At 40.2% G+C, this 24,325-nt stretch overlaps 1 protein-coding gene across 1 annotated transcript in view; it reads left to right on the top strand.

The window, feature by feature from the left end:
• Nucleotides 1-16,678, top strand: part of PPM1L (protein phosphatase, Mg2+/Mn2+ dependent 1L) — a 329,607-nt gene extending 312,929 nt beyond the window's left edge. Inside the window, exons 3-4 of the mRNA XM_062212328.1 lie at nucleotides 7,550-7,711; nucleotides 10,496-16,678. Of these exons, the coding sequence (XP_062068312.1) occupies nucleotides 7,550-7,711; nucleotides 10,496-10,842 (509 nt within the window). The 3' untranslated portion in view covers nucleotides 10,843-16,678. The remainder of the gene's footprint in view (nucleotides 1-7,549; nucleotides 7,712-10,495) is intronic.
• Nucleotides 16,679-24,325: the final 7,647 nt, after the last annotated feature.

The raw sequence follows: 24,325 nt of genomic DNA, 5'->3' as shown, positions 1-24,325 counted from the left end.
ATTTACATCCATCATACCAAGGTGTAAATTGCAAAGTACGCCATTTCCTTTACCCTTTCCCAAATATAAGCCTTTCCCCCAGCAATGAGTCTGTGCAGTGCACAAACAAAATCAGTGGAGTACAACATTTAAAGCTAAAAAGGTAATGAATTGATTAAAAAAAAGTATGGGAAAAAAAAGAGTACAATAATAAATGAGGCATCGCCCTGGCCCTAAAAGGGACAGCTATAGTTTGAAGATAATTTGTCTCTCAGACTCACACAGGAATTCCCATTTATGGTGTTTAGGAGATGGGCCTAGTGGGAGTTCATTCGGTGGCTAGGAGTGTGCCCTTAGAAAGCAATTCTCAGGAAATGGTTAATTAAAAAAACCCGAGTCTCTGGTTATAAAATCCACTCTCTGCTTCCATTTGATCCTCCCACTGCCTGCACTCCATTGCCCTCGCCAGAGCCCAAATTAAGGGGACCCATCAATCTTTGACTTGAACCTCTGACACTGTGGACTAAATAAATCCAGATTTCTCTTTATAAGGCGAGTTTGCTTAGGAATTTTGTAACAGTAACAAAAAGCTGATTAATAAAGGGACTTTGAATCTAGTGGGTCAAAGAATCAAACAAGACATGTACATGGAATTGTAGGTGATGCACAGTCAGCTAGCAGCTGGGCAGCCATAAAAATGTAATTCAAACATTACCCTCAGCTGTAGAACCCAGGTCATTGCTCTTTACCCAACTAAACACATGACCTTAAACAAATAGCTAAGATCTCTTCACCCAACTTATGCCTCTATAATATGGGTTCGATAATTCCTTTCTATATGATGAGTTTTGAGAATTAAATGCCAAAATAATTACTAAAACACTTCAGAACCCATAAGGTGGACCAGAAATAGAAGTTTCATTGTCACCACTATTGGTACACAAAGGTATACCATGAAGAATCATTTTTCGAAAGTTCAAGAGGACAGGGTCACGAATTGTTAGTCTGAGTTGACCTACTATTGCCTTGTTTGACTTGCACCAGTTTTTAACAAAGTTGCCAAGATTTAAAAATCAGAAGAGTTGACTTAAAAATTACTTCCCTGGGAAACCTGAGAAACTATTCACAGTGGACCTGCCTTACCACATGGCAGCCATTCCTCTGTGCTGAGAAACTGCTGCCCTTCGATATATGTTCCCCAGTTTACTACAAGCCCCTGCCCCCGACTCCCTTGTGCAGTCCTAGTACTGAAACCCAATACTGGTTATCACTTATCATTGTGTATACTTTTTCCTAGATTAGAAAAATGTTTCAAAACTTATGTCCTATCAAGAGTAGTCAAATAAAGCTACTTCAAGAAGGCCACAAGATTTTTCTAATACACAACCTACTTCCCTACAGGCATTGGAATTTGCAATTCCAATTCAGGACCAGCAAAATTTTCAAGCTGAGGGGGTCCTGGAAGTAAATTTATTGAAGCTTCTTATTTTGCAATTTCAGTGAGGTTAAAATAAAATGTTTAGCATTAAAGTGCTTAAGCAGTAGGGTCTATCATTGTTACTATTACTCGGGTAATAATTCCAGGTTCCCAGGTGTTTTAATCATTTAGTCATTCAGCACATATGTGTTTGTAATCATGGATATTCTTGAGGTTTCTGAGTGCCACTGTTCTCATCTGTTTAATAGAAGAAAAAAACAAAAACAAAAACAAAAAACCCTGCCACCCTTCATTTTAAAAAATCAGTGGCAAATATGACCATGAGCCACTTAGTGGGGATGCTCAGGATCACTAGCCATCAGGGAAATACAAATCAAAACCACAATGAAGTTCCACCTCACCCCAGTTAGAATGGCTCTCATACAGAAACCAACAAACAATAAATGCTGGTGAGGATGTGGAGGAAAAGGTAACCTAATTCATTGTTGGTGGGAATGTAAACTGGTGCAGCCATTGTGGAAGACAGTATGGAGATACTCAGAAATCTGAATATAGACCTACCATATGATCCAGCTATCCCACTTGTGGTAATTTACCCAAAGGAAATGCAATCAGCATTTAAAAGAAATTATGATACATATACATTATGAAATACTACTCGGTAGTAAAAAAAGAAAAAAAGAAAAAAAAGAAACCCTTCTTTTGCATCAAAATAGATGCAACTGGAAACCATTACACTTGGTGAAACAAGCCAATTCCAAAAAGATTGATACCATGTTTTCCCTGATCTGTGGTGATTAACTGAGTACCTAAAATGTGAAGCATTGGCGTGAAATTGGCATTTTGAGATTTGATGATTTAGTTTATAGCCCTTGTCTCTACTGTTCGGGAACAGTGTTTTTTCTTCATACTATTTGTTGAACTCTACTTAGTGTAGGGTTAATCTTATAAGTAAACTGAAAATAGATCTTTGTAAAAATTAAGAGTGAAAATGGGAGAGGGAGGAGGAGGAAGAAGGGTTGGAGTATGGGTGGGAGGGAGGGTAGCGGTGGGAAGTATCACTACATTCCTAAATCTATATATATGGAATCTGTATACCTTAAATAAAACTTTTAGACACTGGAGAGACCACAAGTAACTTAACCTTCATTGGGATTTACATTTTTCTGAAGCTTACTCCTCATATAAATTAAGTCCCTACATTACCCAAACAAAATAGAGAAGTCCAGAAGAATTTGTCTTGCATAATTTTATCTGTATTCCAGAAATTAAAGAACAGGAAAGAATGCTAGTTTGGAGGCAAAGACTGATGAATAATTTACATCTGTGCGTTTTCCCTGAAGAAACAGGAATTCTAATGACCACACAGAACTATGCCTATTGTTCCAAGGAACCAAAACATCAGAAGCAGACCCAGGTTGTTCAGATAATGACTATGGTGAGGCACTGTGATTACTTCACAAGATATCACAGCTTTAGAACGTGTGATGAGGATAGAAGCCCACCCCATGTTGCATTTGCACTGCACTGGCATCTCAGTCTAGAGCAAAGAACTTAAAACACACCTGCGCTGGAGTTCTGTTGATTAGCATGCGTGGGAGCGTGTCTTAGACACATACAGGTTTTGGTCAATGTATAAAATATATTTTTGCTACGACTGAGTGGTATCCTCTACGGCAATATCTGGAAGATGATGTTCCCTGTCCGACCTGTCAGAGCAGAGCAGCAAGAGCATAGCATATCAGGTCAAGACATTATGCACGACTGCTTATTCATTCACCTATTAATTTGTTTATTCAGCAAATAGCGCCTGTCATATTCTAGACATCTAGCATTATACAGGGAACACAAACAGATAATGTCCCCACCTTTCTGACATTTTTATCTATATGGGGAAGATTAACATTAAATAAATCATTTTAAAAATAGCAAACTATCTACATAATTGTGTATTGCAAGGACAATGAAGGAAATAGAGAAGATCTCGGTCAAAGAAGGTCTCTCTGAAGGTGTAACACTTGAGCTAAGACATCACCATATGCATTAATCAACCAATGTGAAGGACAGGGGAACTTATAAGGCAGAGGGAACAGTGAGTGCAAAGGCCTAAAGACCACAAAAGGCTTGGCAGGTTGAACAACAGAAGGAAGACCTTGAACAAGTGAGAGTGGTGTGGTATGACATTGAGCAGTTTGCTGGGATGTAGATTGTGCAGGCTCTGCTGCCCTCTTAACTGGACTACTGATACAGCCAGCTGGCTGAAATGATAGTGACTTGGACTGGAGTCAATACAACAAGAGAGAACTACAAGAGTTGAAGATGTATATATTTTAGAGTTGAGAGTACAAAACATGATGATGGATTGAATCAGGAATGAGGGAAAGAAAAGAATGAATCCTAGATTTCTGTCTTGAACAGCTAGTTAGGTCATGGTGCCATCTTCTGAGGCTTAATAGTGAAATAACTTTCAGACCTGACTCATCTGGGACACTGAAGTCTACCTGGTGTGAATTTTTTTTTTATTTCCTAGTTTTTCTTTTTTAATCTGTGACATTAGGTTATTCGGGTTAGACTTCCAATGTGTCTTCCAGATTTGCAATTAAATTCTCATCTGGATTAAATTACATATATAGAAACACCCTGAAATTCAGAATTAAGTAGTATTATCAAGCCCTGATGTTTTTGATACATATTACATATTACTATTTTTCTTTCAAAATTAGCCAAGGGTGTTGTAGCACAAGCTGCTGCTTGAGAAGGCTGCATCCCCTCTCAAGAGTGCCTGGTTCGGGAACCAGCTACTCCATTTCCATTCCAGTTTCCTGCTCATGTGCCACCCACACGGAAGACATGCATGGAGGTCCTGGCCCTTGTCTTCAGCTATTGTGGGCATTTGGAGAGTAAATCATTGGATGGAACATCTCTCTTCTCTCTTTCTGTGACTCCCCCTTTCAAGTGATGAAAATAAGTAGCTTTAAAAAAAAAAAAACAAAACAAACAAACAAAAAAAAAACTAGTAGTCAGAATCTTGGTGATTTTTCTCAAGTACAGAAAAGAAAAGGTGACTTTGTGGACTTTCTGTTGGGCTCAATATTTTTCTGGAGTTTCTCAGCAATAAAGCAATTTCCTGTCAAATCAGATTAATTATAAACTCTTTCTTGGAATCCCACACAAAGACTGCAAAGCCAAACCGTAAGTTGCTTGTGGAGAAGCACCCAGATTTGCTGCAGATCACCCGTGAGCCTCCCACCCAAGCACTGTGCTTTGAACACTGCTTTGCAGAAATTACTGTCCAGATTCATAGGCTCTACCAGAATATGGTAGAGAGAGGAATGGAAACATCTCAGTAATCCTATATGCTTGTAACTCTAATTCTGCCTTCTGGGCACATCCTTTTGGGCATGACCTAAGATTCTATCACTAACATAGGCAGCAAATTCCTGTAGTCTGCATCATCAGGTAGATCTTAGTTTGCCCACAGAAATGGTGACATTGCATTCTTGATAAAGGTCATAAATATTAAGAATGCCCAGCAGGATGTAAATAAAGCAACAGCTATAGTAAATCTCTCATCAAAATATCCCTTACTGGACTATACTTGTAAGCCCCTAAATAAACTAGGATATTACAAGGAACAACAAAATTGAAATCCAATCACCTCAAACAGGAAAGATACTTAGTATGTCACAGAGCAAGGGCAGGTAGTCCCAGGCTGCCTCAGCAGTTCTCTGATGTCCTCTGAGCCTTGAGTTCTATACCTCTTTGCTCTTCCATCCACTGCTCCTGGAGTCCTGGACCCTCATACCTGCCACAGTTTTGGGAAACACAGGGGCCAACATTGAACCAAAGAAATGGGTCACTTTATGCTCTATGTCTTTGAGTGAAAGAAAATGGATGCTCCAGAAGTCCCCAGCACACATCCCCTTGGGTCCTTATCCAAGGGGTACCCAGTGTCTCTCACTGGGATAAAAGGGCATTTCATTATCCCAAACTTTTTTGCTTTGCCTTTATCCCTCTCAATCTCCATGATCTATCCATTCTGGTGGATTTCTTTTAGCCCTATGTTTTACTGTGTTAACTGAGATCCTCATTGATTCCACCTTTTCTCACTGCTTCTACTTTTTCTGTTTCTACATTGCCATCGGAATGTTCTTTTAAAACAAATCTAATTATGCTGCCATCCTACTAGAAACCTTTCAGTGATTCTTAATCACACATGGGATTCAATTGCAATTTCTTTTTTAGCTACAGGAATTATTCCTTCTCTCTCTTTTAAAAAGTCTTACCAAGCAGTTGACTGCAACCACTAGATTAATGTAGAGCTTCTCTGAATGGAATAGGGGTGAGGAAGGGACCCATAGCTTAACCAGGTAGATCCTTCTCTTCACACCAAGACCCCTAAGCCTTTCCCTGGTCTACCTGTTGGTACAGGCAAATGAAAATGCCAACTAGCAGTGGGTATAGGTTTCAGGAGTATCAGCCAGGCTCACGGCATAGACTTGGATGGGATAGGAGCTGAGGTCAGGGACACGCTCACCCAGAGATCACAGAGAAGAGGGCCCTACAGAGAGATGTCTACAAGTGTCATATGATGTAGTGCCCACAAGGCATATAACATCTAGTAAAGCAAAACAATGTCTCTATTTCACCTTTCAGATTCTAGGAATGTGCCTTATAAAGAAATTCATACTCTGGGGCATAAGTTAACACAATCAGATGCTTAAGGACAAAGTAAGGAAGCCCAAATGCAACCAATATCAATAACTGAGAATAGCAATTTCTAATTGTATGAATTGTGTTTCTGTTTATATTTTTTTCATTCTTATAGCTTTTTCATAAAGAGTTAAAAAATGCTTTGGTAGTACTTAAGATTCACACTTCTCTCTCCCCTCCTCCACTACTCAATAATTTTTGTATTAGAAATCCTGAGTTAACCAATATTTCATGTGTTTTCATTTCTGAACAAGGCAGTTTTGAGTTAAATAGGCTCAAGGATGGAATATCAATCAGAATTACAGTAAGTGAATATGCTTATTATTCTAATTATTCCCTGCTCTTGTTACCAACCTGTATTTCTTCTTTATATTTATTTAAGGATTCAGTCTTTTTTTTTTTTTTTGTACTTCTGTAAAGAGCTATTTAAATGCAGTTTACATTCTTGTTATGGAATATGACCTTTTTAATGAGGAGGGAAATGTTAATGAAGACTAATTAATGAATAATTTTAACAAGTAAAGGAGTTGTCAGTTTGAGGCAAGAGATGAATGGGTTGTGCACTGCAGCAGGTGTTTGCATATTGACAGCGACATTGTCAGAAGGGGGGGGGAGGAGAAAGGAAGAGAGCAGAACAGAGCAGGCGCCAACCAGACCAGACTGTTCAACTCTGTTTGCTTGTATCTATTCTCATTTCCAAAAGGATTTGAGGAACGATTGTCCTCTTGTGTATTGTGTGGATCCCAGGCAAACAGATCTTCAGTCTTGCTTCCCTCTCTACTCTGACAATCCCACCCTCTACCTCCTGTCTACCTAGACCTCATTTTTGTCGTCACTGTGGGTTTTTCTGCTTCTACCTTTATAGTCTGCCCACACTACACCCTGGGGCTGACCTGTTTCTGCCCATGGGTCATTGCAACCTCTCCTGATACCAGCAGCTTCTTCCTGATCCAAGGATCTGGTTGTGGGAACACCATTTCTTGTTTCTTCCAGACCTGCAAACTGAGAACCCACCCAAACCGCAACCTCTCCACTGTCAATAGGGACTTCATAGAAACTTAGTTCCAATGAGAAGCTGAAAATAAGTATCCATTATCTGGAGCTTCAAAATGATGTTGACTTCTCTGCTGATCCTTTTAAACATGATATGAGCTTAAATTAACAGCAGCAGAGACAAAGTGATTTAGGAAAATGATAATGTTATCCTATCCTATTTCAATGACACTCTAACATGGTTAAGAAAATTGACTGTCAAATTTGATCAGTGTTGTTGCAGTGAACAGCTATCATTCCCGGAGTGGTTAGAGTCAAATTCTTACCCAGAAGTGGTTTTAATGACAGAATCCAGTAACTACAAGAAGCAACTGAATCTCAGTGCATTGCTGACCTCCTATATTGCCTCTCTCTTCTGTTTTTCAGGCACAACATGTTTGATTGCTCTACTGTCAGATAAAGACCTCACTGTGGCCAATGTGGGTGACTCACGTGGTGTCCTCTGTGACAAAGATGGGAACGCCATTCCTTTGTCTCATGATCACAAGCCTTACCAACTGAAGGAAAGAAAGAGGATAAAGAGAGCTGGTGAGCTTCCGAAGGCTTGTGAGAAGTCTGCCATCTTGTTTGGTGGCCAAAGCCCTTGCTTAGAGAGCTTATGAAGGATCAAATGTTTGGGTACCCAGTGGTTAGCCCCTCAGGACCGAGGCTACTACTGAGGGAGCTTAGACTTGACTTTGTAATGTTTTCTATCAAATAAATACCCTCCTTCATGGCCAAAGATTTCAGAAGGACCCCCACAATCCCTTCACCAATTTAAGTGAGAACTTTGGGCCTCTGCTTCCCACCTCCTTCTCATCTGTTATCATACCTTGCTTCCTGCCAACTACTAACAATTCCCCAAATGAACCTTGTTTCTAATACCTCTGTGCCTTCGCAGGTGCTGTTCCTGCTGTCTAGTGCATGACAGTTATTTTGTACCTGAAGATTCAGTTTAAGGGCTCCTTTTGGAAGCCTTCTTATCACACTGTGGCTAAGGCTCCCCTAATGTGAGTTGTGTGCCCTTTCTTTCTCCCACCATCTTATGTGGACCCCTTGGGTCATCTCTCACAATGTATACACATACATGGCCCTCTTATGTGTCTTGCTTTCTTGACTATGAACTCTTTGAGGGAAAGAGGTCTTGACTATCTTTGAATCTCCAGCACTTAGCTCAAGTGCCTAAGTAAATTTACTTATTTATTCCAACTCTGTCCTCCCCAAAATAGCCTCCTGAGAAATTTACATTCTGAAATATGGCTGGAAATGAGGGATGGAATGGACATTAATGAGATAAAATCAATTTAAAACTAAGTTATATTTCAAGATGATAACTGCTATGGAGACACAAAGTAGGTGAGGGAATGAAGAGGGACAGGGAGCTGCAGTTTTAAGTAGGGAGTGCCAGGTAGGCAGCACTAAGGTGACATGTGGACACAGACTTGAAGGAGGATTATCAGTTGATTATTACACTTTCATAATTAGACTTGGGGGCATTTCATTCTACCTGTAGAGGGCAGGTTACGTTTACTCCCCAGACAACTGCAGCATGCAGGCTCTGTACAATATGCCAGGCAGCAGGCCAGCTGCTGGCTGGGGGCCAGCAGGATGCTCAAGTACCCTGGTCTCTGACCAAGACAGTCCTCTGTTATCTGCACTGTCAATCTACAGGTCAGCTTCTGCCCAGTGAATAAATGATGTGAACCTAATCAACATTGGAGTTTTCACAGGAGGAAGCTTTAGTGTTGAGTCAAAAAGTGGTCACTTTCATTACAACTCCCTGCTTCAGTGACTGCTTGAGATGCAGAATAATTTTGAATAAAAGCTTTGGTCAGGTTTTCTGTTGATGGGGTGGGACAAATGATAGTTTAGGAGCATCCAGCTTTGATGAGCTCCAGACAAAAGGAGCAAAATATTCTGGCTTCCTTACTTATGAAGATACCATATCTTCAGTAAGATTCTGCTGTGATCCTAGACTTAAGATACAGTTACCTATTCCTTCACAAAGACAGGTGAGTCTGTATACCTGATAAACCTGGAAATGCCACCACAGCATCCAATGCTGTCTTGTGAAATGCCACTGCTATTTTACCCTCCCTCTTTTTCCCTGCCAGACCTTCCACCCACACCCTCATCCTACAGTGATTCTTCACTGAAGCAAATTTGGACACCACATCTCCAAAGAGACCTCTCTAACCTCTTCTTTTATATAATTCAGTCAAGGGTATATTTTATAGCAGAATTTAAGGAACAATGATTAGTTTTGCCATCTTTATGTGTTTTCTCTGATTCTAGCCTTCCTTTCAGGACATCTTTCCCCCTCCCATTAAGCATGAGAATAAGCTCCAACCACTCTGGCCAAATGTCATTCATGTTGGACTGTCTCTGCTCCTTATGCTGCTTATGCAGTAGCATCAGCTGTCATTCATTGTTTGTACACTCAATGCTGGGAGTCAAGCATAGTGCTTCATGGACACTTGCCCTTTATCTGTCTTTTGAGGTTGATAATATTATCAGCATTTAACAGAGGTTTGGAATTGGAGTCCTAAAGAAGCTTATATACCCAAGGACACAAGGCTAGTAAATGGGGAAATCAGAATTAAACCCAGAATTGTTTGACTCCTGAGCCCATGCTTTTGCCCACTAGGCAATACTTTTTGGATTATCCCCTGCATTCAGCCCACAGAAATTCTACATGTCATTTGGACTCCAGGTTTAACACTCATTCCTCCCTGGTCACCACAACCAGAAATCACTGCTCTATCCACCATCTGCCTGCAGGATTTAGCAGGTCCTGTACTCCCCTGAAAGAACACTACACTCTGCATGTACCATTTAATGTATAGGGCTTATCTCTCCTGTCAAATGACCTACTTCTTCAGATAAAGATATCTGGATTTTGTTTTCCTTAATCCTGATTTGGGGGGGGGGGGTGTTATTGTGAGATACAGGAACACTCAAGGGTGTCCTGTGTCTAGTCTCTGGTGCCCATCTGCCTTTCAGCATTTCTTTGACACTCTCCATGAAACCCATGCTAGTGCTCTCTATTATTAAACACTGAGCTGCCATGGTGCCCCTCGCCATACCTATCCTAATTGATATGGTATTGAAAGCCCTCTGGATGCCAAGGATGAGGACATAAGGCCCTACTGGTAGAGTCAAACTGCAAGCCATACAGCAAGATGCTGCTTGGTCCTGGCAGTGTCGGGGTTGGGAGAATGCCAGTGGCCCAACTCACATGCAATGGGTCAGCCCGTCGTACATGTATCCAGACTGTACTGGCCATGGGGAGAATCAGCTGGGTAAGCTAATGGGCTCATTCTGTCTTTCCAGGTGGTTTCATCAGTTTCAATGGCTCCTGGAGGGTCCAGGGAATTCTGGCCATGTCTCGGTCCCTAGGAGATTATCCACTGAAAAATCTCAACGTGGTCATCCCAGACCCAGATATCCTGACCTTTGACCTGGACAAGCTCCAGCCTGAGTTCATGATCTTGGCATCAGATGGCCTCTGGGATGCTTTCAGCAATGAAGAAGCAGTTCGATTCATCAAGGAGCGCTTGGATGAACCTCACTTTGGGGCCAAGAGCATAGTTTTACAGTCATTTTACAGGGGCTGTCCTGACAATATAACAGTCATGGTGGTGAAGTTCAGGAATAGCAACAAAATAGAAGAGCAGTGAACCCTTCAGGGGTCTCAGCTGCCTTTGACTAAAGGACTACAACACACTGGTCTCTTTTAATGTAGTAAAGGTGTGGGAGTTGTAATTAGGATCATCTATCCCAGACACGGAATCCCCCCCTCCATGGTGGCCATTGGTTTCTATTCAGTGAAGAGAGGGTGCTCTTAGCCAATGTAGTTGAGAGGCTGGAAAATGTTTTCGCCACATTTTCCTAAGTCTTTCATTCAATGTCCAAAATATAGAAATAGATAGCTGTAAATTCACATGTGTGAGGTGAGTGGCAAATGTACCATGTGTTCTCCCTTTTCAGATTCTTTCAAGATCCTTTTCAGGGTCCTCCAGGTATCAGCCTTTGTGTCTCCCCTTGGAAAAGTGGGCAGGGCAGGCCGCCCCGGAAGCAGGAGGCAAGCCACTGCTTCACCCGTGAGTCCGGGGCTGACGTGGCAGTGCCCTCTGCTGAGAGGCGGAGCTGTCCTCCAGTGTAGGTTTTGTGCTCAGCAGCAGCCTGCGTATACATTTGGAATGGTTCGCTATTCAGTGGCCGATCTTGGAGACAGAAGGCAGGATGGGAGATCCATGGCAGCCACCTGCACAGCAGAGACAATCCTTTTCCCTGGTCCCCATTTTGAGTTACATAGACTTTGTATAACACCTGACCTGCCATTGTGCTTTATCCTGATTGTGCATGACCTTAACCTTACCGTATGTAATAGGCAGCTGTTAATGTCACCACCAAAACACTACAATTTTTCATCTTATGTTACCAAGAAACCATATCAGGGGAAATAAAAAAAAGCAAATCGCAATGCCCATCTCTAAGGACAGACAGAGGAAAATAATGCTGAAGCCACAGCTCCCCTGGGAAGTCAGCTGTTCACAGTGGGAGAGAAAGGTAGGATCTGGGGAGGTTACTACCCAGAACTGAGCTCCAGCTGCCAGTTTATGCGCAATCTTTCCTCCGCCCCTATCTTAGTAGCTTTCAAAGTATCTTTCAAGCAGTGTTCTGAGAAACAGCAGCCCGGAACTGCATGTGTGTTTCCTGAAGCCTCGTACAGAGTTCCTAGCCACCACAATTTGGAATTTGTTGGTAAACTAGTGAGACACTGCCCCTTGACAATGGAAAAACAACAGCCTTTTAACATTTGGTTGCAAATCTCCGTCTACACTGGGTAGCGTTCCTCAGATGCACGTGAATCGCCCCACACAGCCTGCATGGGAGGCAGCAAAGGGACACCAAGGGACCTGTGTGCAGTGACGACAAAGCTGGTTGGGAATGCAAGCATGAACCTGGCTTGCTGCTCTGCTTCACCATCACCAAAGTCACATTTTCTAACTTCGGTATTTTATAAATTAATTTATAAGACAATGCTGGGTTATCATCTTTGCCTGGCTGAAGTGGCCCAACAGTCAAGCAAGATTTTCGTTGCATTCCTACCCATCTTGTGTGGTTTTGTTCTTTCTGAGTGGACATTTGTTGTTACAGCTACTTGCAGGCCCCATCCACTGGCCATCTCCCAGCAGCCATGCCCCACCCTCTGCCTGCCATCTGCTGTGGAACTTTCCTGAAGCATTGCCAGGAGGGAACTCAGAACTCAGGAGAATGAAAGGATTGTCTGTGGCTGCCAAGGAGTGCCATCCATCTTGATTCATCCAAGCACTCACCTTTGACTACTCTGAGAATTAATGATTTCCCAAGAGATTTGCTTACTTTTGTGTGCTGTATTTTCCAAGAATAGAATTAGAACCTTGGTTGTTTTTAGCCATAGAATGTTCTAGTACAAAATATATGCCACCATTTTAGATATAAGCATTTGCCTATTGAGATGCTGAAAATTTGGAGGTGTGTTTTTAGGGCAGGCTGGGGAGAGAGATACATGCAATCAATGCTGGGTAGCTGAGTCGCTCGAGATTTAGGTTCTGATGCTGCAGATTAGCTGTACCCACTGTCTAACAGAAGTTCCAGCATTTTACAGACCACAGCTAGCTTGCCTTTTTATTTTTAACATAAAAAATGCTTCATAAAAAAGGAAAGACATTTTTAAATCCCACCATCACTTGTATAAAATGAAAAAAAGTTATGTTTTGGTGAAGATGAAAAAAAAAACTAAATTAGAAAATTAGTATGTACCTATCCTGCAGAATTCCTTAATGGACAGTGCTGAGTGCACAAGTTACCTAGCTTGCTCTGAGATTCACAAAGCTTCTTGCAAGTTTGAGTTTGCATAATTCATTCATTTCTCATTTTAATCAGAGGGTATACCTCCTGCTCCCTTTCTGCCTCCCCCACCACACAATGGCTTCTAGATTTTTAAAAGATATAAGTTCTAGGCAAAAATCATAGTCATTTGGTGAATAGTTAAGTCAAAAACCAGAGTGCTTTGTCCCCTTCCCCCATATCGTCTTGCAGCTGTCTCCTTCTGACCCCATTCAGCTCTTGGGGTCTGCAGTCATCACAACTGGGTTGCCCAGTGATGCACTGGCTGCTCCCCTTCTCTAGTGGCCCATGGAGGAGAATTTAGCCATTAGGGAAATTGATTTAGGAAGTCTGAACTTGAAGCTTCCCTAAACAGCACTGCCAAAGCTTTGGAATTGTTGCCCGAGACTGCCTGGACTCTCTAGCTAGCCTGAGTTCAAATTGCCAATAGTCCCCATGGTGCCAAATTTTGGGAAGCTTTTACAATGTTTTAGAAATGAAGCTGGGAATGATCACTTGCTTATGAGCCCCCAGCAATTTGCCAAGCCCAGGTCCTCATTTATGCGCTGCTCCGCTACTGTTCCACTGGCAATTTGTACTCTTCAAGTGGGTTAGGGTTGGCAGGGGAAGAAGGGCCAGGGAAAATGTTTTTAAAATTCATTGTATTTGATATTCTTTAATCACAGGAATAAACAATACTTAGATAGTTCCAAAGCTAGCTCTATGATCTGAGTTTATTTTATAGGACCAACTTTCCCAAGGGAATTAACTGAGTCACTGTTCTAACACAACATGACTATGCACGTGTCCACATTACTACTGGTAACCAGTGGCTATGTTCTATTCCTTGCTGTGGATTGAAGGTATTGGCCTCTTGATTTTGTATTTCTGATGAGAGAATTACACAGAGAACATTACAGTGAAGGAGCATATGCAAGCTGGGCAGTTTAAAACAGGCCTTATTTCCTACAAATACAATAATTGCAATATTTTGTTCAGGTAACAAACAGGATGGCATGAATAATAACATCATAATTTCTATCCAATCTGAAATGATTCCAAGAAATTGATTATACTATTGGATTGGGTAACTGGGGTGTCTGGAACTATAGAAGGGATTCAGAAGAGGAGCCATCACTTTTCCTTTTGTGAGACGTACCTTGATTTTCCTGAATTTTTCCCTGAATTGTTGCCAGATCTAAATTTACAAAGGGCAACATTTCAGTGTATATTTGAAAGTACTATGTAGGAATACATACTTTGTATAAAGCTTTATTTTCCCATAATTTCAGAAATTCTTTTTTCTTCCTTTTGACCCATTATTAGATTGGTCTTCCCTTACTGTTGCTCTAGAATTGCCATAGCATCTCACACCAGCATTCCTGCTCTGGCTCTGGAGAACTGCTATGGCTGTTAGAATTCCATGATCGCGCCAGTTTAATCACACCTGCATTATTTAATTGACTGATCAATTATTTAATCAATTATTTAATTGATATCAAGACTCTTGAGCTAGTTAGCTGCACACTGCAGGAATAAAAGAATCCAATGTTCCTCAAAATGTGTTCCCAAGAACACAAGTTCCAAAGATGTTCAAAATACTAGATTCCAAATGAATTTGGGAAACACACACTTTCTTAGAAAGTTAGTATATTTAGGCACACTGAAGGTTGTGGGTTAAGAGTCCCGCAAGGGAGAAGGAAACATCCACATACACAGTTTACTAGTTCAGTGTTTTCCAGATTAATCTGATCACAGAAACTTTTTCTGAGTAATACCTAGTGACATTCCATGGAACTTGTGTTCCACAGAACACAAACTTTGGGAAAGTCTGGATGTTGCAAAGTTTTCTCATTCACCATGACCCTTATTAGTAGTGGCGGTACAATTTGCAATTTAGAGGCACTAATCGTTTCACAGAAGAGGCTGACTTTAATAAAAGCACTATTAAGAAACAATAGTATGATTTAAGATGACCACCAGCAGCCTCACATTGATAGCAGAAGTCCAGTAATCGTACTTGAAGCTCTCAACATTATCTCCCAACTTTACATGGATAACAAGCTAGAGTTTGCCATAGTGAGGCATTTCTCAAATTCATTCTATGAGCTTTTAGGTGCTTTTTTTGCACTTATTTTTGCTTTCCAGATTGAATCAAAACATTTTTACATTTTATCATATGATAGTAAAGAATATACAGAAAACAGGATAAAGAAAAAAAATACTTGGTTTTAATTCATTTTTCTTCAATGAGATTTTTAAATTATTTGTTATCTAATAATGGAAATGTAACCTATTAATATTTACTCTTTCTTATATTCTCTCCAGATTTAATAAGTTGAAATCAATTAGAGTTCGTATGTTCTAAAATTCCTACCCTATGACATCTCACTTTTCACACTGATGTTTATAGTTAAGAGTGTTGAGTTATTTCTTTCTTAAAATGGCAGGCTTATAGTTCCAAAATAGTAACCCTTGGCCTGGGAAATGTGTTTGGGAAACTATGAGAGATAGCCGCAAAATGATGGGTGAAATAAATCTAGTCGAAATTCAATGGTATACATTGAATTTAGAGTAAAATCATTAATTTAAAATCATATGGAATATTTACACACCCCTTTGGATGGACATTTTAACCAAAGTAGTAAAAAACTAAAAGACTCCTTAGGCTAGATGACATGTTGCAAAAGGCAAGGCAGAGTCTACACTATTAAGCTGCCAGTAGGTATATGTTACTAAATGTGTTTCCTAATGTGTACTTTTTTTTTTTTTTTTTTTGCTGATTCTTAGTAAGGTTAATGCTTTGTCTATTATTTGTTCTTTTTACCACTGTTAAACTGCAAACTGTTAAGCCAAGGGTTGACTGTGATCATTTTTGTGTGTTTAGTCATAACCACACCATCATATGTACAATCACTTTAATAAATCCAAGTTAAGGACTTTGAGAAGTACATAGCAACTGTTCATTTTAACAAATCATCATAAGCAGTTTTACTGTTTAAAACTCCACCAAAATAGCAAAAAGTGTACATTATATTTAGAAAAGTGTTCCATTTACTCCCTAAGTCCCATATCTGACAATACTTAACCACAAAATTCCAACTGACATTTGCCAAATCCAAATTAAGCTTGAAAACCTCCAAGATCAGCAACCCTGTTTCGGAGCACAAGCAAATGACTATCATGGTTCTGGAGGCAGATTTTGGTGGGGGAGGAGGGAGAAGGCAAGAAAATCTGCCTGGGTTGCTCACCACCTCTGCAGAAGATGGACTATCAGCCAGATGTTCTCACCTTTTGTCATGAGGCAATTCAGAAGTTACATGTCATACTATGCATTATCTCAAATACTTCAATAGTTCACAATTTAAAATATCCCAGATATTAATATAAAAAGTAGGTTATCAAAATTTAATTATCAGACTTTTAAATTAAGATTGTAGATTTTATTCAATAGCAATTTCTGACATCTGCACATAGTTCAGTAGTAATCAGTTGTTACGACTTTTCCCTATTCAAAAAACTGGCCTCCCTTTAAGAATATTGGCTAATGCTTTTCCTGTATGTTAATGAATACAGCATTTTTAAGAATGTAAATTTTTAATATATTTTTTTAATTCATTTGAGAGTCAGAGAGAGAGGGAGGGAGACAGAACTGCCATCCACTGGTTCACTCCCCAATGCCTGGGACCTAGGAACTTAATCCAGGTCTCCCAGGTGGGTGATCAAAGTTAGAAAGTAAAGAAATTAAGGGCCAGTGCCATGGCTCACTTGGTTAATCCTCCACCTGCAACACTGGCATCACATACGGGTGCTGGTTCTAGTCCTGGCTGCTCCTCTTCCAGTCCAGCGCTCTGCTGTGGCCTGGGAAGGCAGTGGAGGATGGCCCAAGTGCTTGGGCCCCTGCACCCACATGGGAGACTGGGAGGAAGCACCTGGCTCCTGGCTTTGGACTGGCACAGTTCGGGCCATACCTCCATTTGGGGGGTGAACCAACAGAAGGAAGACCTTTCTCTCTGTCTGTCTGTAACTCTACCTGTCAAATTTTAAAAAATGTAAAGGAATAAAAAAAAACACACAAAAGGTAAAATCAAAGAATATGAAAGGAAATCTTTTAAATTAAGAAAATAATGCATTGTATTTTAGTACATCATGATTCATGCTTTTTGATATTTATGCTTACTGACACTAAGGAAATAACATTGAAATGAGCATTCAGAATTAGTAAATTACAGTCCTTATTTAATTTTTTCTCAGTGAAAATGCATAGGTTTGGTCTCATTCACTGTTGTCCTAAACACCTTTATTATCCTAGGTTTTGCCATTTTCATGTTTCCTGGACATGAGTTTACCCTGAATCATTAGAATTTTTGCATTTTCAGAGAGTAAATACCCCTTGTTTAGGATTTTTGAAGATACTAAGATGTGTATAAGATACTAAATGGTTGGAATCACATTTTAGAATTCCCAAGTAAAAAAGTCAGATGGGGGCTGGTGCTGTGCTGGCAGCATTTCATATAGGTATGCCAGTTTGAATTCCTGGCTGCTCCACCTCCAATCCAGCTCCCTGCTAATGTACTTGGGGAAAGCAGTGGAGAGCAACCCAAGTCCTTGGGTCCCTACACCCATATGAGGGACCTGGGAAAAATTTCTAGCTCCTGGCTTTGGCCTGGCCTGGCCTGGCCTGGCCTGGCTTGGCCCTGGCCCCGCCCCAGCTATTGAGGCCATTTTGGGGAGTAAACCAGCAGATGGAACGTTTCTTTCTCTCTTTCGCGCTCTCTCTCTCTTTTCTTCCATCATTTTCTCTCTCCCCAACTCTGCCTTTCAAACAAATAAAGTCATAAAATCATAAATTTTAACATACTGATCATTTTCCAAATGCCAACATGAATACTAGTATTTGATTTTTTTTTTTTAGATATTTATTTGTCTAAAAGGCAGAGTGACATTGAAAAAGAACATGCTCATCCATTCACTGGTTCACTCACCAAATGGCCTCAACAGCCAGGGCTGGGCCAAACTGAAGTCAGGGTCCAGAAACTCTATCCAGGGTGCAGAACTACAGTGATTTAATATTTAATTTAATGTTCTTGCTACTTAGAGAGTTTTCCAATCCATGTAATGCTCATGTTGCTTATATATTTTTTCAAAACCTTACAGAAATGATATATCAGACATCTCTAACCCAAGAGAATGATGTAAGCTTAAAATCTTAATGTCTTTAGTATATGTAAGGACAAAGAATGGTGTAATGATGTAAAAGTATAAATATATAAATCTAGCTACATGGGGAGAAGCTAGAACATGAAACATTAAGCAAGAATTCTCCTGATTTGGGCTCCAAGACTACAACCAGTATATATACATTTGTCATCTTGATTATCCTCTTATCCCAGGCATGTATTCAGAAAATGCAATAATAAATATACCAATAGAGAGGACTTTTGCTTCTATTCTGAAACGTAGTGTTCAACCTGGTTAATTTACCACTGTGTTGATGTTGCAACATTAACATCTGTAACACTGACTTTTCATTTGCCCTATAATTACTAAAGCAAGTGATTTTGATGTAGAGCACCTACAGAACTCTAAGTCACAGAGTTGAAATCTACAAGAATTCCCCAACATTCCCATGGGCAACCAGAAAAAAAGAAAAAATTTTAAAGTGGGAAGGCATTTAACATAGTGGTTAAGAAGCCCACATTCCATATCAGAGTAACTGGGTTTGATACCTGGCTCCAGTCCTTGACTCCAGCTTCCCACTAATGAGGACCCTGGAAGGCAGCAGTGATTAGTCAAATGATTGAGTTCCTTCCACCCAGGAGAGACACCTGGATTGAGGTCCCTATGTGTCAGAGACCCTAACTGAATTCCTGGCTTCCAGCTTCAGCCAGTCCAATCCAAGCTATTATGGGCATGTGGGGAATGAAGCAGCAGATGGAAGAGCTCACACTTGTACACACACACTCCCTCTCTGCCAACCCCTCCTTCCCCCACAGTTAAAAGTGAGGAAATGCTAGTGAGTTCAGAATTATTCTGACAATCTTGGAAAATAGTTATCAGTTAATTCGAAAGGATTCCAAAGTAAATTCTGTCCAAATGCTTATTCCTATAAGTAAAATATATGAGATATTTAAATAAAAGGAAGAAAGAATCTTTGTATTTACAACAGATTGATCTACCTAATGAACAGATTGCATTGGTAAGTCACTATTTTTGCTCTAAGTAAGTATGATTGTATTTTTAAAACTTATTTGAGGCACAGAAAGAGAATACTCTCATCACCTGGTTTACTCCCCAGGTTCTTGAAATGAGCAGGACAATGAGTCAGGAGCTGGGAACACAATCCAAATCCCCATGTGGATGGCAGGAACCCAATTATTTGAGCCATCATAACTGCCTCACAGAATCCACATTGGCAGGAAGCCTGAATCGGGAGCCAGAGCTAGGAATTGAACCCAGGTACTCCAGTATGGTATGCAGGTGTCACCCCATTTGCCTTTAGTCTTTCCTTTATTAATTGTTCTTCCAGAGGATCCAACACATGCCAGGCAGTGACTGTGTAAGAATATATCCAGGAGTGAGCACTCAGGTGCTATTTGTTGCTGCCTCCTTGGGGTTTATAGCTTTGTGTGGGGCCTCACAGATACTATATGGCTCAGTACTGGCAGAATGAGGTAAAATTCAATATCCTTTGTGATTTCCTCTGATCACATGTTAGAATTAGAATAATTTTTATCTAAACATAATAGAGGATGGTAAGCAATTGGAGATATCTAGCCTGTACCCAAGCAAACTTCAACAGTTGCTCCTATTTTCTTAAGAATGGAGTAGGAAGGTAAAACCTCAAAGCCTCTGAGGACCAAGAAAGGCGGGCAGGGCAAACCTAGTGGAAGGACAGTGCAACCTATGTGTGACAGAAGCCTGATAATCCAAATTTCTGATATCCTACTTTTATATTTGTCTAGGTGCCCAAAAGAGTATTTCCCCTCTTAGTTCCTTAACTATGCCTTCTACCTCTGCATATGCATGAACACATTTTAAATGCATGATATCTCATTTAACTTCTGAACTACCTCACAACAAAAGGTGATGCCAAAACGTATGACTGACATGGTCACCAGAAGCTTCCACACAAGGAGGCAGCTGTCAGGGCTCGGCAGGAGTCTGGTCAAAGCCAGGCTGTCTATTCTTCCAGAAAAGGAAACCAAGGAGGAAAGAGAATGTCTATGACCTATTTTTATTTTTGTTTCCATGAGACTATAGAGTGTAACAACTCCATGCCCCAAAAGAGAACCCTGAACCAAAAGTTATTTATCATCAGTATTCTTGAGTCTATGAATTAGCAAATCCATTATATGAGAAATTAGCATATTTTAGAGGCAAAATTATTCCTTGCCTTCAAATATGAACACTAAATACTAGATATTTGTATCTATAGTTACTTTATACATTTATACATTTGCCTGCCTGCTCACCTTCCTTAAAAATCTCTTCCTGTTTGTGCCAATGGCTTCTTTATCCAAGTAATATTAGCTGTTGCCAAATTACATTAGAATCCTGCTAATTAGAATAATTCTTTCCTATGCATAATAGTATATGGTAAGAGATTAAGAATATATCATTGTGACCCAGGATTAAGACTTTTGTTGTTTTGTTTTTATCATGAGAATTTATCAAAGGGAATTCAAGTTAAGTCAAGCAAATTCTGATTTGGTGAGGTTAAAATGACAGGTGTAACCTAGTTGTTAAAGAAGGAAAGAAGAAAGATGTGGGGAGAGAAAGAAAAGGGGAAAAAAAAGCAAAACTAACTACCTTTTTTTGTGGATGCTATCATATCGCAAAAGTTTTAATCTCTTATCCTGCTGAATTTTGAAAGTTACTCTACAAGCTTTTTTTTAATACATATTTCAACCTCAGGAAAAATTTTTCCAACACCATTTTCTTGCTACTTTAAAAATCACAGGGAGTTGTTATTAAAAAGGTACCAGAATCCATAACTTATTAGCAATGGTTCTTTTAGGAATCTTCACTTTGTATTAAATAATCAAGTCATGGATCAAAATGACTGCTCAAATCAATTGGGCTTTCTGGTAAGTTAGTCCTTAAAATCTATGTATGATAAATATATAAAAAAAAAACAACCCTGGCATTCATTATCTTGGTTTTCTTCAGAGGTTTTTATACCCACTATTCTATAATTGTCTCTAAGAGACATTTAAGACAAAATCACAATGTTAGGTGTACAGCCGTACCTGTAGATGAGCTGAGTATGTGGCAATGTGTGGTCACTCAAGATGCATGGTGTGCCATTTGGGTCCTCTTGATGTGTGCTGAGGTAGAGTTAGCCTTGTAGAGACTGATGTGTTCATGCAACCAGTGATTCTGTGTTATTGTATACAAAATGAACAACTAAAAATTCACCCTTGACGACACAATTTAAGCAAAAATAAACACTTTAAAGTTACACTTTACACATGGGGCTTCTGCTGTTTTCTCTTGGTTCAAACACAGGTACATAATTTCCCTATGCTTGTGAGTTGGGTAAGTGTTGAGTTGCTATGTAGAAACCAGAAAAACCATTCATTCATGGGTGGAGGACAGGACCAAAGCATAACAAAAGAGATAGAAGATATTGAGACTTTGAGTGCTTTCATTTGGAACACAAATAAGCCTGGCTCTGGTTCAAAACAAGGACTTTTACAAATGTGTGCAATAAACATGTTTATTGTTAACACAACTCTTACCCAGCTTTCTAGTAACACTGACAAATTTTATGTAGTGTAATTAGGTTAATAAAAGATTTGCAATGTATACATGTAGATTCCAGCAACATGACTTGCCACACCTGTGAGAAAAGTGCTCAGAACAAAATACCATCTGCTAAGATTTTTCTCAAAGTGCAGTAAGAAACAGTGGGGAATTTGGAGACATTTAGATATCCTGAAAATTAAATGCCTAAATGTGAGCAGGGCCCAGGATCTTGATGATTAAAAAAAATAACAATAAAGTCAATCCACCAGATTGCTGAATTTGGAGTTGGGCATAACAAACCCCAAAAATAAGATCTGACAGCCAGAGTAAACTGCATCCAACAAATTGTGGTCTTCTACTTCTTTCTCTAGGTAGAAAATTTTCAACATAGAAATGTGGAGGGGGCCTTGTTGTGGCTTGGTGGGTAAAGCTGCCACCTGCAATGCCAGCATCCCACACGGCCCAAGTAATTGGGCTCCTGCACCCACGTGAGAGACCTAGGAAAAGCTCCTGGCTTTGATCTGGCCCAGCAGCAGCCATTTTGACTGGAAGATGGAAGATATCTCTGTCTCTCCCTCTCTGTAACTTTGCCTTTCAAATAAAATTTTAAAAATGTTTTAAAAAATGTGGAGATAACTAAAAATTTCAGGATGGGTATTTGTCAAGTAGGTTAGAATACCGATATGGAGGTGTTTTTTTTTTTTTAAATTATTTATTTATTTGAAAGGTAGAATTAAGAGAGAAAGAGGGGTGAGGATCTTTTATCTGCTGGTTCACTCCCCAAATAGCTGCAATAGCCAGGGATAGGCCAGGTCGAAGCCAGGAGCCTGAGACTCTGGGTCTTCTAACTTGGGCCATCTTTCATTCATCAGGAGTGTTAGCAGGGAGCTAGATTAGAAGTAGAGCAGCAAGAACTCAAACTGGTGCTCATATGGGATGCTGGTGTTGTAGGCAGCAGCTTAACTCACTGTGCAACAATGCTGGCCTCAAGAATATAGACTTTTCCAACCCCTGACACAGACCTAAAGACATGAGAATCGAGGGCCGTACATGTTGCCTTCACTTCCAGGGATGGGGTACAGGCTGAGTATCCCTTACCAAAATTCATGGAACCAGAAGTGTTTCAGATTTCAGAGTTTTAGCATTCTGTAATATCTGCAAAGCTTCTACCAGTTGAGCATTTCTAATCCAAAGTTTTTTGAGTTTGGGACATTTCAGATTTCAGATTAAGGATAATTAACCTACATTTATATTTACTCTGTCTCTCCTCCTCTCCACGTCTCTCCTTTTTTATTTTAAAAAATACAGTAGTGATAATTTATCAGTTTTTGAAGTAATAGCAAATCCAGCAACTTAAACTGAAAGAGGACTTCAGTGTAAGAATTTTAGTGGTGTCTCATAGAATCCCTGTGAAATAAGTGTTTCAATGGGGCCTCAGGATCAGTTCACGTCGAAGACTCAAAAACTATCAAGGAATCCAAAAGCCTTCCTCTCCCAGCTGTGACGGGTTGTCTGGGATTGTGCAAGGCCAAACTCTGTAAATGATCATAACACTAGAGAGAGTGTAGCTGGCAAGTGTGTTCAGCCTTGGGACAATAGGCAGTAGAAAATAGCCATCCTGGCCAGAAGTCACAAGTTGTCCATAATCACCTCAACTCCTATGTAGAGACGATTTTCTGATTGTGGCATAGAAGGCCAGAGTACACAAGTAGAATTGGACTGAACTGAGTTTATGGAGGTCGGAGTTGGGAAAAAGGGAAGTGGCTAGAATCTTTTCAGTTGTAAGGGGGTGGAAGGGGGAAGATTCAGAAATCCATATATAGGTCCCTCATGAATCCTTAGCTTAGGGCTTTACTGCATGTGTTCAAGGTGAACTGAGTTTATGGAGGTCGGAGTTGGGAAAAAGGGAAGTGGCTAGAATCTTTTCAGTTGTAAGGGGGTGGAAGGGGGAAGATTCAGAAATCCATATATAGGTCCCTCATGAATCCTTAGCTTAGGGCTTTACTGCATGTGTTCAAGGTGAACTGAGTTTATGGAGGTCGGAGTTGGGAAAAAGGGAAGTGGCTAGAATCTTTTCAGTTGTAAGGGGGTGGAAGGGGGAAGATTCAGAAATCCATATATAGGTCCCTCATGAATCCTTAGCTTAGGGCTTTACTGCATGTGTTCAAGGTGAACTGAGTTTATGGAGGTCGGAGTTGGGAAAAAGGGAAGTGGCTAGAATCTTTTCAGTTGTAAAGGGGTGGAAGGGGGAAGATTCAGAAATCCATATATAGGTCCCTCATGAATCCTTAGCTTAGGGCTTTACTGCATGTGTTCAAGGTGAAACTACCCAACGCTTAACAGTGGTTGCTATGGAATTGAGAGCAGAATTGAGATGCTTGAGTTTGTGCATTGCCAGGAAACATCAAGTTCTGGCCCAAGCAGAGTGAAGTGACATTATTATCACATGTTTTAATAACTAGACATCCAGCTGAGACACTTGAAAAGACTGTATCTGAGAATAAGGGCCACTCTCTGGATTAAGGCCTACTTCTGAAC

This window comes from Lepus europaeus, chromosome 2 (genome assembly GCF_033115175.1).
Source record: "Lepus europaeus isolate LE1 chromosome 2, mLepTim1.pri, whole genome shotgun sequence".
Classification (NCBI taxonomy): Eukaryota; Metazoa; Chordata; class Mammalia; order Lagomorpha; family Leporidae; genus Lepus; species Lepus europaeus.
Note: the sequence above shows the minus strand (reverse complement) of the source record. Positions and strands in the feature narration are given on the sequence as shown.